General features: G+C 55.2%; 7 protein-coding genes and 1 non-coding gene across 8 annotated transcripts; 4 read left to right on the top strand and 4 right to left on the bottom strand.

Annotated features, from left to right (window-relative positions):
- Window positions 1-945: 945 nt before the first annotated feature.
- On the top strand, window positions 946-2049 carry ASPACDRAFT_35391 (uncharacterized protein; the record flags this gene model as incomplete). The annotated part of the gene is made up of 1 exon (XM_020200115.1): window positions 946-2049. One exon carries the CDS (start codon window positions 946-948, stop codon window positions 2047-2049), a length of 1104 nt encoding a protein of 367 aa, XP_020052355.1.
- A 2178-nt stretch (window positions 2050-4227) lies between these two features.
- ASPACDRAFT_81695 (DUF4334 domain-containing protein) lies at window positions 4228-5019 on the top strand. The gene is made up of 3 exons (XM_020205933.1): window positions 4228-4275; window positions 4364-4637; window positions 4708-5019. The coding sequence occupies exons 1-3, from the start codon at window positions 4268-4270 to the stop codon at window positions 4867-4869; spliced, it is 444 nt and encodes a 147-aa protein (XP_020052354.1). The 5' UTR covers window positions 4228-4267; the 3' UTR covers window positions 4870-5019.
- A 290-nt stretch (window positions 5020-5309) lies between these two features.
- Window positions 5310-6699, bottom strand: ASPACDRAFT_1859782 (NADH:flavin oxidoreductase/NADH oxidase; the record flags this gene model as incomplete). The annotated part of the gene is made up of 2 exons (XM_020197695.1): window positions 5310-6452; window positions 6526-6699. 2 exons carry the CDS (start codon window positions 6697-6699, stop codon window positions 5367-5369), a joined length of 1260 nt encoding a protein of 419 aa, XP_020052353.1. The 3' UTR covers window positions 5310-5366.
- Window positions 6700-7380: 681 nt separating this feature from the next.
- Window positions 7381-8764, top strand: ASPACDRAFT_1883218 (SDR family oxidoreductase; the record flags this gene model as incomplete). Its single annotated transcript, XM_020198322.1, has 2 exons — window positions 7381-7411; window positions 7472-8764. 2 exons carry the CDS (start codon window positions 7381-7383, stop codon window positions 8692-8694), a joined length of 1254 nt encoding a protein of 417 aa, XP_020052352.1. The 3' UTR covers window positions 8695-8764.
- Window positions 8765-8783: 19 nt separating this feature from the next.
- On the bottom strand, window positions 8784-11388 carry ASPACDRAFT_1859780 (ketopantoate reductase family protein; the record flags this gene model as incomplete). The annotated part of the gene is made up of 2 exons (XM_020197694.1): window positions 8784-9655; window positions 10399-11388. The coding sequence occupies 2 exons, from the start codon at window positions 11386-11388 to the stop codon at window positions 9086-9088; spliced, it is 1560 nt and encodes a 519-aa protein (XP_020052351.1). The 3' UTR covers window positions 8784-9085.
- A 401-nt stretch (window positions 11389-11789) lies between these two features.
- ASPACDRAFT_54858 (C2H2-type zinc finger protein) lies at window positions 11790-13451 on the bottom strand (the record flags this gene model as incomplete). The annotated part of the gene is made up of 2 exons (XM_020202928.1): window positions 11790-13173; window positions 13261-13451. 2 exons carry the CDS (start codon window positions 13449-13451, stop codon window positions 11790-11792), a joined length of 1575 nt encoding a protein of 524 aa, XP_020052350.1.
- A 715-nt stretch (window positions 13452-14166) lies between these two features.
- Window positions 14167-14238, top strand: ASPACDRAFT_t289. The gene has a single exon. It is a non-coding gene; the product is annotated as a tRNA-Met (tRNA).
- A 727-nt stretch (window positions 14239-14965) lies between these two features.
- Window positions 14966-15683, bottom strand: ASPACDRAFT_81694 (CVNH domain-containing protein). Its single transcript, XM_020205932.1, has 2 exons — window positions 15526-15683; window positions 14966-15467 (listed from the first exon to the last, which is right to left on the bottom strand). The coding sequence occupies exons 1-2, from the start codon at window positions 15659-15661 to the stop codon at window positions 15280-15282; spliced, it is 324 nt and encodes a 107-aa protein (XP_020052349.1). The 5' UTR covers window positions 15662-15683; the 3' UTR covers window positions 14966-15279.
- Between the last annotated feature and the right edge of the window lie 328 nt (window positions 15684-16011).

Raw genomic sequence — 16011 nt, 5'->3', positions numbered from 1 at the left:
GTAGTGCAGAATGTCCCGTCCGGTCCGGGGATCATCGCGCAAGGCTGGCCGAGTGAGAATCCAACAATAAAAGTGAGGCGAAGAGGCATCTGAGCGAGAGATAGAGAATTTGGTTCGTGTACAGTTGCAGCCTTCGGGGGAGGCGGGGTTGGTTGGTGGCGCAGCGCGGTGCGGCACGAACCCTGCTCGTCTGCCTGGTGGCGCTGTACTAATTGCAACTCGCGCCAATGATGTATGTACATCATTGCATCCAGAGAGAAATGTGGCACACCGTCGGGCATCAAATAGGTTGGTAGAACTGAAATGTCAAGCTCAGATGCTTTCTCAAACAGAGATTTGAAGTGCCTTGAGAGCAAGCTACTCGACACGAAGGACTGCGTCATACTAAACCAGCGAGGGTGTTGAGGCTAGAACGCCTTAGCACCTCAATATTGCCGATTGGCTCCGCAAGGACTAGTTGTGGGCGCATCATGCTGATTAGCTTAGTATGAGCTCACTTTCAGTTGGCTCCGGCGCTTGGAAATCGGTCGTTCGTATCCTGTCATTCGAGATCAATAGCCGCTGCTGTGGCACAGTGTGCCTGCGTCAAGCTGGATCTAATGTCTGGAGCTGCGCCGCATGCAAGGCTACCTCCATGGTTTGCGCATCGCCGAGTATATTGAAGACCAAAATCAACGGTGGCATGCATCATTTAGGGGGGAAAGGTGGGGACGGGGGTAAGTGAATTCTTTATGAGATTCGATGCTATACTGGGTTTATCTGAACGCTTAAGGAAATGTCCCTGAGACAGTTAAGCTATGCCCAGCCACGGACCATCTGAACAGCCCTATATATGCTCCGTCTGCCCCTTAGTTATACATACCATGTTAGTCGATATTTCACTTCATTCTCCTTATCTGACGATTTCCCTGCCAATACCTGCGATACTAGCAGCACAAAGCTGCAATGCAACCCGCTATCATCTCCACGTTGTTCACAAACGAGCTGCGGCCAGATTGTGAGGCCGCAGCAACTATCAGCCAGGTGCAACACCTAGCATCCTATAATTGGATTGAATCCGATTACCCTACGATTGCTATCCCTGGCAGTCCTAATCTGTGGAGTCCACGGTGGCCAACCAAGAGACGAGGGAAACTGTTGAAGGTGCCCAAGGACTCAGGGCTGCTGTACATCGCGCAGAATGCAGCGCGTCACCCGGCCAGCCCGATGGAGCCTCTCTTCCGCGCCTTGTACTTCACTCGTCCCGCCTTCGACATCAGCGCAGTCGACATTGTGACGGACCGCAACAACATCCGGCAGCTTTTGACATTCATCAACCCGAGACACAACAGGAGCCGCCTTGAGGATTTCACCATTCAAATTGAACGACAGGGGAGGACCATGCTTCTCTGTCGCCAAGAGATATGGACCCGGGAGTTCATACCTCGCCGGGAATTTCGCGGGTTCGGCCATGAATTTGAGAACGCAACCACTAGCCGTCGAATCCCAGACAGTACGGGCCACTACCGAATCGTGTCCTATGACTTTGCGGGACTGTCGTGTTTGGTGCGGTATGAGACCGACGGATACGTCCCGCCGGATGACGACGTGGTTTCAGCGATGGGGCGGAGCAGCCCGAGTATCTTAGGTCCCCCTACGGTCATTTCTTCATATTCGGCGTTGAGGATCTGCGCAGGAGGCCAAACCGTTCCAACGCAGTCCATACTGGAGATCAAGACCAAGGCCAGGCGAGAGCCTGTGGATCTGCAGCAGGTCCTACCTCAAATGTGGGTGTCGCAGACGTCTCAACTGGCTTGTGCCTACTACATACAAGACGGCCGGTTTATTCCGTGTCTGCCGACAAGTGTGGCATCCGAGATCCAAGAATGGGAGGAGAATCATCAGGATGACCTCCAGCGGCTAGCAGCCTTGCTGAGATGGTTAATTGCCTCTGTTCCCACGAGTGGCCAGAAGGCCACGCTGGAATATTATTCGCGGCGCAATCAGCTAGTGATCTCTCACGCCGAGCGTGCTGCTATGCTTCCACCGGATCTCTACAACAGGTGGTAAACCTGGCAGAGGCGTTCCTTTGCAGCTATTATAGCAGCAGGTGTCAGTGTCTAGGGGCTTAAAGAACTCTAAGGAGGCCCCACCCCGTAAACTGTGTCGTCCTGAGTACATGAATTCAAGGCCGAGCGGAACGGAGGAAACCTGTCGCTTGCTGTGCAGCGGTCGCCCACTACCAGCTCTCGACTTAAGAAAAGGCTCTCGGATCTTGTGGAGTCTGGTAGTACTCAAGGAATGTGCAAGCTGGCTCGACTCGGTGATGAACTTTTCGGATCGGGATGCATTGGTTCTTACACTTGGGCGATCTCGGGAATGGTGTGGATGATGACGTGCAGGGGAATCCCAAGGGTAAGGGGAGGCTATTCTGAGCGTGCAAATCGGGTTGGGTGGAGATTTCTGGTTCTTGCACTGTGAATACTCTGATATATGACTCTATAAGCTGAAAATTAGCAGCATTCTCATGAGACTTGCCTACTTTACAAGCATGGCATCTAATCTACCGTTTTGGTCAAAACGTGACTGGATTGGATACGACTGCATGGAAACTCCGGAGATGAATCTTGGAGTTGAAACCAAATCACCTACAGCATACCTTTCCTGTACGGTACATAATCTGGACAACTAAGCGTATTAATAGCACTAGCACTCTTTACTACTAATACTAGGAGATAAAAGAATATGGAGTTAAGAAGCGGCCCCTTGGTCCAGGATTCTGCTCTGCAACCATTCTTCTCGTCGGTCTTTCCGCGGTGATACGTCAATTATCAGGAGCACTTTGGGGAAGGGGGGGGGGGTTGCGGATGTCCCATGAGCACCATCTACCCCAGTCCACACTGGCTTACGCAGAATCTCGTACCGTAGAATTGGTATAATCGCGTGGTCTGGTTGGAGACCCCAATGCTAATGTGTAGCTCCTGGTGCAGCTTGTGATGGGCCAGGTGATGCTGTTCACATTTTTGGCAGGAGTCGCCCCCCGTCACACGTGATTTTCCGACACCGACAAGGTTCACAGGCGCGGATGACGTGAATGCGACTGTTCTGATGATGGACTGTAGGAATCAGCCTTTGTGCAAAAATACCAGGTTGATTTTGCGCCATGATGGGGGCTTCTTTCCTGGAAGAGTGTCTTTCTGTGGCGGCACTGTGCACTGGCCTTGGATTAGAAGGCATCACTGCATGCATGCAGCTCGAAAGTAACTACAGTACTGTATGCTCCTAGGCCAACTGGAGACTGGAAACACTGTTTATCCGAGGCTTGTTATCACTGTGCTTATTTTATTCAATTTCGAGAATACAGTAATTAAATAACCTGCAGTGGAATACTCAGTAGTCCTCAACGACTTTTCAAATTCTCGGCGCGTTTGATCCTGAAAATCCTGGCTGTATACTACTACAGCATGTATACTTCAGTTAGTACCTGGTGCCCACAGACATCGTTTTTCGCCACTTCTCAGCTACCGAGTAGTTACAAAAAAAAGAAGAGCCAATGATAGGGGTTTCACAGCCAATCCCGTACCGGAATTACCACACGGGCTTTCCCCACCTAGGACTGACCTTAATTCCGGGAATTGATCCACCACGTACTTCCGACTTTGCGCGAAGAGAGGCGGTGGAGGGATTTGGTGCTAATTCCGATATCCACAGTGCGTCCCTCTCTACGGCGCAGAAATATAGTAAAAGCCATGTGTAGTTGAAATCAAATGTTGATAAGATAATACAGGCTTTGACATTCCTGTTTGATTCCCCAAATTGCCAGTATAAATGTCCTTTTAGCAGAATCTGAGAGTTATAAGTTGTAAGAAATCCCATTTAAACGTGAATTCTTGCTGTTTTGATATCTCATCTAATAGAGCTTATATATAAGTCCTTCACTGAAGCTCTTGCATTATCCTAGGCGCTGATACACTTTACAGATTTACGGTAAAGATCGTTTACAGAGTTTGGCCGCTAGATCCGTTCCCTCGTAGGGCGCACTGTAGGGCGTGAACCGACCGGGCTTTGCCAAACATTTCCTAAAAGAGCTCCATACCCGCCATACCTAGAAGCCCGAGTTTCCTCATCAAGCGTTTCCAAGAGAACCCCCAAAGCTTTGAAATCACACTTGTTTTGGTATCATGTAATTCACACAGGCGGTATATATATTGCCCAAATCCTACACCCAGACGGTGCCGTAACCCAGTGTCCGTCAAGCAAGCCACAGTAACGAACAGTCACCCACAACATGTCCTCGTAAGATACACCCCCTTTCTTTGGCCCCGCTGCTGCGTCTATATGCTCCCTGGAATCCAACACTGACACAATCACAATGCTTCCACAGCGCATCCGAAAAGTACCTCGCCCTCACGCAAACCAAAGGCAAAATCTCCCCGCAGACAGCCAGCGATCTCTTCGACCAGCTCCCACCCATCAAACCCTCGCAACTTCTTGGCAGCTGGATCGGAGGGTTCGTCAACACCGGCCACCCCACGGGGCCCACGTTGGAGGAGATCCAGTGGGTGGGCAAGGAGTTTTATTCGGTGGATGACGTGGACCCCGTGATTGTGTCCCAGGACGGCCAGAGAGCCAGCTGGGGGCAATGGGGGCGGGCTACTGTATGTTTCTGATTCCCCCTTGGATTTAAATCAGAAAGTCCCATGCTGATATTGGAGTTTCCGATGGTAGTTGCGAGAGATGGTGTATCGCGGGGTTCTGTCGACGGTGATGATCTACGACGACCGCCCCGTGTTTGATCACTTCCGGTACGTGGATGAGAATCTGGTTGCCGGGATTATGGAGGGGAAGGCGGTCGAGGGCGGAGATTTCCATTTCTATCTGCGGCGGTAGGATTGGGGTGTGTGTGTCTATTAAAGGTCAGGTGGAGGGTTAGTTTAGAGCAACATGAGCTAGCCTGTCATTTCCAGCTATGGGAGCCTCCCTGATTTTCCTTTCATTGATCAGTAGCATGTTTGGACCGAGAGAATGCAGCAGAGGCGTAAAACACCAGACACATGGTGAGAGATCAAAAACTAGGCCCCATCTTGGGTTTTTTAGCGGCATCGCGATTACATAAGTTTTGTGACAACAATAAAAAAGGGAAAGAAAAGCAAAAGCGCATAAATGACAAGAGAGAAAAAGAAAAAGAAGATTGCATCGTTCAAGCCGAGTATATGACAAGGAATTGCGCATGCAGGTCAAACCCTAGAATGAAAGTTACAGACTCTGTGGTCGATATATTCAGGATCAAACATGTATTCAAACCGAAATCAGAACCTCTATAGTCTATCACGGTCTATAATACACACACTCCGCAACATCAATCCATCCACTGGCCACGTACCAGCTTAATCGAAAACCGACGCCTTCATCGAGTTAGGCTGGATGTATTCCGACGCATTGCGGAAGCTCGTGAACCCCCAGCGGATCTGCGCGGCCATGGCGATCTCCACGTCCAAGTCCTTGGCAAAGTGCCACGCCAGGCCGGTGTCGCGCTGGAACGCTCGCCCAACAAGGATGACGTCCAAATTATCCTCGTTCAGGATCTTCTCCGCCAAAACCCCGTTGTTGATCATCCCGACCGCCGCGACGAGCAGCCGATCGCCAACCGCCTTCTTAACCGCCGCCGCGAAGGGGACCTGGAATCCAGGGCCTCCCTTGATCTTCTGGGCGCTCGAAATGCCCCCGCTGCTGATGTCGATCAGATCCACGGCGCCTTGCGCCGCCAGCGCCTCCGCGAAGCGGACGGTATCGTCCCCCTTCCACCCGGCCTCGCTCTCATCCCAATCGGTCGCCGATACCCGCAGGAAAACCGGGACATCAGCACCCACTGTCTCGCGCGTGAGCTGCGCGATCTCCAGCGGCAGACGGATGCGATTCTCCCAGCTGCCACCATAGCGATCGGTGCGCTGGTTCGAGGCGGGGCTGAGGAAGCTCGAAAGCAGGTAGCCGTGGGCGGCGTGGATCTCGATGAAGTCGGCGCCGGCGGCCAGGGCGCGCTTGGTGGCCGCCACCCAGGCCATCTTCAGCTCCTCGATTTCGGTCAACGTCATCGCCTGGGGCACAATATCATCAGCCGAGAAGGGGATCGCGCTGGGGGCCTTGACGTTGTCCGTCCAGCCGCCGACGGCTTTGGTGGCCACCCCGACGCCCAGCCAGGGGGGCAACGTCGACGCCTTGCGGCCGGCGTGCGCCAGCTGGATGCCGATCTTCTGACCCTGGCTGTGCGCGAACTCGATCACCTGCCGAATCGGCTCGATTTGCGAGTCCTTCCACAGGCCGACGCACTGGGGCGTAATCCGGCCCTCCGGGACGACCCCCGTGGCCTCGATGATCATCATCCCCGGGCCGCGCTGCGCGATCCCTCCGTAGTGCGTCGTGTGCCACGGGGTCATGTGGCCGTCGTCGGCGCTGTATTGGCACATGGGTGCCAGCTGCGCGGGGGGGGTTAGCTTGGTTTCCGTATGAGATGTTTAAAAGCTCTACGATTGAGGGAAAGATACTCACTCCTAGTCGGTTCTGGAAGGTTTGACCCCGGATGGTCAAGGGCCGGAAGAGTTTTGGGATTGGCTTCCCGCTGCTTTGAGGGTTGCGCGCCGTGCCCGCGGGGGGGGTCTGCGCCGGCGTGTAGAAGGAGACGCCCGGGGCAGGCTTGACGGGAACATCGGGCCAGTTCGTCATTTTGTGGTTATCAATGATAGTGTCTATTGTATGTATTTGATAGTGGAATGCGAGATTTGATGTGTCATCTGGCAAAAATGCAGAATACACCTTTTATACTCCCCAGGAGCCCCTCAGGAGGGTGGTATCGCCGTGCTCGAACATTCGGCTCAGCATTGTAACTTCGGGATGATTTCTAAGCGGGATGTGGAAAATGAATTCCAGGCGCAAACATATTTTCGGGAGACATTAGTAATAGTTCAGGGGTTGCGTGATTCAAAAGCTTGAAGGTGGGAAAGCTGTAGGGCGTGAAGGGCGCAGCAAACTCCGGGATCCACATGTACTGTACCATAACTACAGCAAGTCGTCTTGGCACTGACATGAGCACGATCCATGGATTGCAGGAGCCTGTTGGCAATTGACTGTTCTTTGCTCCGAACCCTCTCCAGTGTCACTTTAATCCCAGCCTGTGGCTTGTAGCGGGGGTTGGTCCGCCAACGGTGATGTCACTCCCTGCGGGGGAGCAAACAGCAAACCTTGTGGGCAATGAGAGTCTTCCCACGTCATATTACCAAATCATTCAAAATTACTCGTATCTGGACCAAGTAACCATAGTAGACAAGAAGCCTCCCTTGCATTACATTTCATCACAACCACCATCTGAGATATTGCAGAATTGACAAGAATTGTCTCATGTGAAAAATGCCATCAGCACTCGTTACCGGAGCCACCGGTATGACCTCTCCGCTCCGCTCCGCCCGACAACCTAACCCTAACTGACCATCAACCCTAGGAATCACCGGCAGTGCCATCGTGCACCACCTCTGCAAAGACGACCAATACGAGAAGATATATTCCCTCTCGCGGAGCAACCCGGGCTATGCGAGCCCGAAAGTGCACCACGCGACGCTGGATCTGCAGAGCTCGGCCGAGGACATGGCCAAGGACCTGCAGGGGGTGCGCGCCGAGTACGTCTTCTTCTGCGCCTACCTAGCGCGCGACGACCCCACGGAGCTCACGCGCATTAACGCGACCATGCTGCGTAATTTCCTCCGGGCGCTCGAGCTCACCGGCGCGATCAAGCACCTGAAGCGCTTCATCCTGACCTGTGGCTTCAAGCACTACGGCGTGCACCTGGGCCACTGTAAGCAGCCGCTGCAGGAGGATGACCCGCTGCTGGAGAGCAGCAGCGGCATTCCCTGGCCTCCGATCTTCTACTACGAGCAGGAGCGCATCCTCACCGAGGCGGCCGCGCAGGGCGGCTGGGAGTGGGTGGTGACCCTCCCGGAGGACGTGTTGGGGTACGCGCGCGGCAACTTCATGAATGAGGCCACCGCGCTGGGACTGTACTGCGCCGTCAGCAAGGTGCTCCCGGGCTCCCTGCTGCCCTACCCGGGCTGCCGGGCGAACTACTTCGCCTTCAACACCTGGACCTCGGCGAACCTGCACGCCAAGTTCTGTCTCTGGGCGGCAACGGCCCCGGACGCGAGCAACAACATCTTCAATGTGATGAATGGCGACACCGAGAGCTTCCAGAATCTGTGGCCGCGGCTGGCCCAGCGGTTCGGCTGCACACTCCCCAACCCCATGTTTCCCGGCGGTGGCGGGCCCGATTCCGCGGGATTCGGGGACTATGAGGCGACGACGGTGCGGATGGAGAATTTGCATCCACTGGCGGAGCATGAGCAGGCGATCGGGGTCCGGGCGGAGGGTCCGCCCACCTTGTTCCTGCAGGTCGATCCGGAGAAGTGGGCGCGACGGGAGGATGTCAATGCAGCGTGGGGGCAGTTGCGCGATCGGTATGGCCTCGACCAGAAGGCGTGGGAGAAGGCAACCTGGGACTTTTTGACGTTCGTGCTGGGGAGGGACTGGAGTTGCGTGGGGACGATGAGTAAAGCGAGGAAATTGGGGTGGACGGGCTATGCCGATACGTGGGAGGAACTGGAGGAGACGCTAGGGGTGCTGGAGAAGGAAGGCGTGCTCCCTCCAGTGGATATGTTGAAGAAGGATTTCTAGATATCATCTAGCAGGTCAGTTCAGTTACAGTCCCTTAAACTACATAATAGCTTTGCAATGCACAACGACCCTTTTTTTTTACTTCCTGGGCCGCCTCCTAGAATCATTTTGGCTGCCTCGATTCCGCGTCCTTCATGTTTGGGGGTGACAGCCGCGTTTACTCGCCTGCTGGACGCGATCTAGAGGCGACTCCCTAGCCCTGCGTCCCGCCTCCGCTGAGGCTGTTCAGCTTCCCTACTCGCGCCGATACACTGTACGAAGCCGCCACCCCGCAACACTCATTCCTCTGGTCCTTCCGGGCCGGCCTACCCCGGCGCCGCATCAGCTTCCGCCATATCGCCCCTGGATTCCGGCTGCAGTCCGCCTCCGAACTCCCTCCAAGTGCAACCCTTCACCGACTGTCCTCGCGGTTCCTCTCCGCGCATTCCCAGCAAATGTCCTTCCTCTTGTTTCGAGCGAACAGCGTGACGCCATCGCCCTGGTCCCGCTCGTCGTTTCCGGACGGGCGTGGTGGAGGAGATTCCCCCTGGGACCGTACATGGATGCAGTCTACCAGACGAACAGCACCACCGCGTTCGGGAACGCGTGTAAGGGGCTTCTCCCGTTTGACCTGAGCGTGCATGGCTCTGCGCGCGGGAGCACAGGCCTGCGGATGCCGCGAGAGGCGCACGCAACGGAGCTGTATCGGGCTGGGGATGTGCACGTGTTCACGGGGCTGTTGGACAGAAATGGCGTGCAGTTCGATCGGGCTTCGGGGGAAAGGGCGGAGCGGGTGGAGGCGGGGGGCGATTGGGAGGTGGATGAGGATGGGGTCGCGGAGGGCATTGAGAAGTTCCGGAAGGCGGATACGCGCGAGGGATGGTCGAGGTATCAGGCTCCTTTTGTCTTGGTGAGAATATCGTACAGTACCTTGTCGTCGCGGTCTGATGGGAGGCAAAGTGAAAGAGACCAAAATGACAGACTAGAATGGAAATCAGCTAATTATATGCGTGTTCTTATACACAGCCCTTTTGCCTCCCATAGAGTAGGCAAATAAGTTGTGAGCGTCGGTTGCTGGGGAGTGGCAGGGGAGTACATATGGATAATAGGATTCAAAGTCGAGATTTCGGCTTTAGACAATAGTACGATTTTCTAGGCAATCGCAGAGGTTTGCTAAGGAGTACTTGATGGTAGTTACAATAGGTGTGTCCGTTGCAGAGGTCGATGCGCGCCCTAGGGCGTGGCTCGTCGCGCCCTAATTGATCCTGCCGCGCCGTCAGAGTTTTTCACCATTCGAGCAGAATCACACGGCTCTACTCAACATAGCCTGCCTGCACGGACTGCCAATAAGTTACCTTGCATCACATAATCAGCTCCTCTTTGATCGAGTAAGCTTGCATCAAAGGACAGGACCGACACACAGCAATCCTGTTCCCAAACCCAACCCACACGGACCATCACCTGCCTCCACCATCCCCACCCTTACAAATGAGAAAACATATTTTCCAGTATGGGCGAAGTGTTAAAATAAAAAAGAGTATGTCTGTTACTATTGGCTACAAACCTCAGTCCCAATCCTAGCCGAAGGCTTCCCGGGGGAGAACCCCCCCGGGACGCCAGCCTCCCCCCCTTCTCCAAAACAGCGCGCATCAGCCCCTCATTCACACCCATATCAACGCCCACCTCCCTCCCCCGCCGCACGCAATACCCATTAATAAACCTTACCTCTGTCTCGCGCCCGCCCCGCAAGTCCACCACCATCGAGCACGTCGTCTCCCGCGTGCGCTCCAGCACCGTATTAACTGTGTCCTCCAGCCGGTCGAGCGCGAACCGCGCTGCCACGCCCTCAACGCCCGTCAGCTCGGGGAGTTTCGGTACAATGGCGGAGATCTCAGCCAGCACGGCGCGGCGCAGGGCTGGCTGGGTGAAGAGGAATTTGTTCGGGGCGTTGTGCAGCGCGCAGACGGGGTTGCAGAAGGCGTTGACGGCGAGTTTCTCGAGTTGATGTTGCAGGATCTCGGCGTAGGTGGTGTAGGTTTTTGCGGTGAGGAGGGGGGAGGTGGGGAGGGCCTGGAGGAGGTATTCTTCCTGTTTCTGAGGGTCTGGGCTTGGCTCTGCGGAGGGGGTGTGGGATTGGAGCTGGGCGAGTTGGCGAGGGACTTTCCCCAGTGAAATGGCGGAGGCGCCGGTGTGCGTGACTTCGAATGGAGCATTCAGTGTAACGCCGTGGGAGATCACGCCTACGATGTAGTTTGGTCGCGTGGCGGGATCTGGGAACAGGTGCTCGTTCACCTCGTCGATCGTGCCGCAGCCGTTCTGGAGGAAGAGGATCGTCGAGGACGCGGTCAGCCGCGGCTGTAACGGGCGGAGGGCGGCGACGGTCTGTGTGGCTTTCACGGTCACAATCAGGTGGTCGATCGGGTTGGTTGCTGGTGCGTTCGAGAGAGGGGGCGCGTGCCAGGTGCGAGTGGTCTGGTTGTAGATCTCGAGGTCGTAGCCGCGGTGGTGGGTGGTTTGGCTGGTGACGGTGTGCAGGGTGGTCCGGCTGCTGTTGCGTAGGTACTCGTCGTATAAAGTCTCGCGGTGCAGGAGGAGGGTCACTGCTGGTGGCGTCGGGAGGATCTCGTTCAGCCCGTGGGCTGTGAAGGTGCCGATGCTGCCGAGGCCCAGGACGTGGACTCGTGGCTGTCGGGGTGGGAGGCGTTTCGACGGCATGGTTGCGGTATGTGAGTAGCTCCGACTCACAAGTCTGTAGGTTGAAGCCAGATGTCGCGAGAGTACTCGTAACATGATGTGAGTTGACGTCGTCGACTGCACTGCGTGATCTATCCGAGATGTGCGGTGCTTATGTCTGTTCAGTCACACCCTACGCCCTACGCCCTACGCCTTGTAGAGACATTCTTACACGCCCTATGTCAAATCCACACCCTTCGGACCCCGATAAATCTAGTCGGATTCCTCACAGTGTAGCCTTACAAATTGTTGAATTCGTAAGGAGCTCCAATGCCTGTCATACCCTCCGTCCTATCCCAACACTGAGAGTCAATCAGTTGGAAGATGCATTGACGCGACGAAACAGCTACGCAGAGATCAACAAGCTATGAACACGAATTCTCCTACCCACAAATGCCTCCCTCCCCCTCCCCATCCCCATCCTTCTCACAGTGCAATCCCCGAAACGCCGTCAACCACTCGGGATTATCCGCCACCGTCTGGTTCCACGCATCCTCCGAATCGTACAGCACGCGCCGGGACTCCTGCTGAAACATCTCATCGGTGGGCACGACCCCCTTCCGTATCTGCTCGCGGGCAAACCGGCTCAGATGCAGGGTGAGCACCTGGGTGAACGAGCTCAGCTGATCCGGCGAGACCCCGGGGGCCATCGCCTGCAACGGCGGAGCCACGCTCGGCACGGCAGGGGCGACGATCTCACGCGCCACCTGCTGGTCGGCCTCGCCCCACTGCGCCCGGGACGAGATCTGCGCGAAGTGGTCCTGGACGTCGCAGTTGGTCGCTGAGAACGGGATGACGCTGCGCGACTCGGACCCCAGCAGGTACGGCGGCAGGGCGTTGGCGACCAGCGCCGCGAAGTCCGCGGGAAACTCGTGCTCGCCGCGCCAGGCTGCCATGGTTTGGCCGCGCCGGAAATGCTCCGCCAGGTGCTCGACGCGCTCCTCCCAGCTGCGTAGCCGGGTGTCGCAGAACCCGCAGCGCGAGGTGATGGCCGACTGCCCAATCTTCCAGCTCTCGAGGTTCGGGGGCCAACCCCCCTCGGTGGGGAGGATGTTGTGGACGAGGCGCAAGTGCTGCATGAGGTGGTCCTTGCGGCGGAAGGAGCGGCGCGTGCCGGGTGCGGTTTCACAGGCGGTGGCATCGTGGTCGTTTAGATGAGCGGCGTCCGGGTCGGGAGCGCCGCAGAAGGCGCACAGAATGGTTTCTGGGGCGGTGGAGGAGAGGAGGGTCGTGCCGAACGGGGCGCAGTACCACGCTTCTAGGGTCACATGCAAGGATTTCTCGTGACGCGCCCAGTCGTACTTGCTCTTGAAGCGGTCGCAGCAGAAGGTGCAGCAGTAGCGGCGCAGCGCGTGGGTAGAGCTGGTGGATTGGTTGGTGGTCTGTCTCTTACGAGATGGGGCTTTGCCCTTGCGAACCCGGCTGCCCTGTCCTTGGACTGCCAGCGGATCTTGTGCGGATGAGGTCGAGCGGCCGGATTGCTGGGAGTCTCGCGACGAGGCGCTGGATTCGCCGCTGGTGGTCGATGCGGCTCGTCTATACTGACGGAATGCATGGCTATTGCTTCCCGATGTACTCGGGCTGATGCTGTCTGGTTGACTGGGGGCCGTCTTCAGCGCATCGAGAATATCTGGAATCAGGGCTGGCTCCTCTTCCGGCGGCGAGTTCCGCCACCTTTCCATCGGGTTCAAATCGCTGCTGGCATTGGGGATGACAATGGGGCCCGCTTGTGCCTCTAACTGCCGGGTCAGGTAGCGGCTTCGACGTCTAGGGAGCTGTCGACCATGATTTGTGGTAGAGGGATCGGTGGTGGGGTGCGTTGCTCTGGCTGAGCGCAGAAGGTCAGAGGAGGACGCGCTTAGCCCGTCCTGCTGTTGGGGTGAAATCCGGTCATATATTCCGGAGCTCGAATGGTCGACACTGAGCAGAGCTGGATCGATCACGTTAGAGTCAACTTGTGCGGTGGTGACTAGAGCTCCATCAGCACGATTATCCTTCGAGGTTGCGCTATAGTACATACGCAGCTGAGGAGCCTGATGATCCATGGCGGGGCAATTTTCCAACGTAGGGTTGCTGAGACCGAGGCTGTCCGGCATACAATCCTCACGGAAGTAGGGTTGTACTGGAGTTCCTTCTTCGGTTCTCGACTCACCTTCGACGTGATTGCAGGAATAGCTTTTTCTCTGGATGTACCAGCAGGAGAGGTTGACAAATCAAAAGAGTGTCGACACGGTCTTACCTGGGGTGGCGCTCTCCTGCCCACTCATTACATAATTCCCGCCTCCGGCAGCTGCGGAAACTTGGCTACTAACTTACTGTGTAGGTAGTTAGTTATCTTAAACCACCTAAATGACAAAGATTGCTAGCGCACTGTCTGCGTATGTGCGTCTTGAACAAATTGACAAGTGAAAGTCCTACTATGGATATAGGCAACGACCCTTGCTCTTATTTACTTTGGCTTCCGTCCATAGTTCTGAACGAGCCGATAAATCAATGTGGATTTTCTCCTTCATCTGTGGCCTGGGCGAGGGACCAAAATATATATTATGTACGGAGTATCTCGACACGGAAGCCAAGAGCCAAGAACTCCCAAATCAATCACCGCGACAAGATGTTTACCCGTGGTCTTGGCACAACATACCCAAGGCAGCAATCTAATATGGCGTATGGCTGTCAAAGAGCAGATGACAGAATTCGATGTTGCTATTGCTATTTTGTTGGGTTATATTGCATTAAATCTTGCTCTAATACATCAACCCAAGCATGTTAGCTCAGGGGAAGAGCGCCGGGCTCATAACCCGGAGGACCCTGGATCGAAACCAGGACATGCTATTATCTTTTTCTTTGGTTTTTTTTTCTTTTTCCTAACTTCTAATCACCTTTTCACATTCACCCATGCGCCATTGGAAAAAAAGTCTAGAATTCAATTTTGTGTAGCCACGAGGACTAATGCATACACTCCTAGTTGCATCATGTGATGCATGAGAGAGCCTGATTATATGACGCGAACAAATACTATTATCTAGAGGCGGGTGGTTGTTACTGTTGTCAAGCAAAGTGTCCTGGTCTTGTTAATGTGATGTTTGGCAGGAGCCTATCGCATTAGTTGATAGGAAATGCGGGCGGACAGCGGCGCACTATGATCTGGAAAGCTTAAAATCATGAACGAAGAAGATAATCCGGAGGATCTCATGCCGCATGAGGGTATGACGAAAGCCTGACACGATGCTTGGAGACCAGCAGTTTCATTACTGTATGAGTAGCAAAGTCGGAGATCAGATGAGCAAACACGAGCTGCAGCAAGACAATCAATTCACTGATATACCTTTAGCGCCTTCAATCCAACTTTGTATCCGCAGTCATTATAGCTAGGGATGTAGCACCACAGCTACTCGACCTTTCTACTCACATCCCAGCGAAAGGGAGGGGCAGCAGGAAAAGGGGCCCAACTGGTCGGCACCGCGAGACCCGACACACTGGCGGGGGCCGAGACAACCCCGCTATTTCCGATCTGAACAACCACCCAGACAACTGGTGGATCGACTACTAATTTAAGCACGTGAGATTAACCCGCAAGCGGTAAGATGTTATGATCGCCCGCGGCCGAATTATTGTCTTTTAGACTAGTTTACTCGGCACCAGCGTACTGAAACCCCGATCCCGCCGATCATCTTCTCTTTTCCTTCCAGCGGTTTCCACGTAACTTTCTCCGAGACCCTAATTCTGGGTTCGGTACCGATCGCCCCTCTGATGCACTGTACCGTACCGTACCGACGATCTATCGACCTCACCGCTACTTGGGATGGACTTGAACAGAGGAAGTGAACAAAACAATGCTAATATTCAGATTTCATCGAGATGATAACGTTAAATCTACCGGAACTCGAAGTGGCCGTCGATGTTGAACAAGCGCTCGGCGAGGTTGATGTCGCGAACGTGCCAGTTGCCGTGCTCGTCGCGGAGCTCACCGCGGACGACGGGGACGTGAGCGCCGCCCTCGATGTCGAAGTGCACCCCGCGGGCGGACTCGAAGAAGTTGTGGCCGCCCCATTGGAAGTGGCCTGTCCCGTGCGATCAGTACCTGGGTTTATATTCTAGAGGGAACGAAAGGCTACATACCGTTGATGTTGCCAATGAAGTGGTTCAGGTCAATGTGGGCGGGGCGCTCGTGGCCGTGCGCATCGCGGAGGAGAGCGTGGAGGAAGGGGCCCTCGAGGCGGATGGAACCGTGGACGGCGGACTCGTGGAAGCTCATTGTGGAGGTGTGTGTGGTAGACGGTAGGAGTAGATTGAGAGTTGGATGAGGAGGAATTGAGATGATGAATGGATGGCAATTCCGGAGGGCATGGAGCTCCCTTTTATACGCTGGCTGTCGCTCTCCTTTACCCACGTAGGAGGCGGGCTGTCACCCCATGTCGGTCTGTATTGCCCGCATTGACTGCTTGGCTGGTGGGGATCCGTATTCGTCTACGTACGTAGCTGAGTCGCGACGGTGAAGGCCGAATCGGCCAGTTCTGGCGAGACAGCCACAGTGTCTGGGTGGTTTGGGGGGGTGGAGGGGCATTGAGGGGCTGTGAGGCTGAGCAGAGGAATTGTGAGGCGTGG

Source organism: Aspergillus aculeatus, assembly GCF_001890905.1.
Source record: "Aspergillus aculeatus ATCC 16872 unplaced genomic scaffold ASPACscaffold_18, whole genome shotgun sequence".
In the NCBI taxonomy this organism is placed as follows: Eukaryota; Fungi; Ascomycota; class Eurotiomycetes; order Eurotiales; family Aspergillaceae; genus Aspergillus; species Aspergillus aculeatus.
The sequence above is the reverse complement of the archived record's forward strand: the minus strand, read 5'-3'. Positions and strand labels throughout refer to the sequence as shown.

What these genes read in the sequence shown, in the direction of transcription:
- ASPACDRAFT_81695 (XM_020205933.1), top strand. An exon ending in GGCAATGGGGGCGGGCTACT is followed by an intron (nt 4,638 to 4,707) that starts GTATGTTTCTGA and finishes TTCCGATGGTAG; the next exon opens with TTGCGAGAGATGGTGTATCG.
- ASPACDRAFT_81694 (XM_020205932.1), bottom strand. Translation starts at nt 15,661, where the DNA reads ATGAGCTTCCACGAGTCCGCCGTCCACGGTTCCATCCGCCTCGAGGGC. An exon ending in CTTCATTGGCAACATCAACG is followed by an intron (nt 15,468 to 15,525) that starts GTATGTAGCCTT and finishes CGCACGGGACAG; the next exon opens with GCCACTTCCAATGGGGCGGC.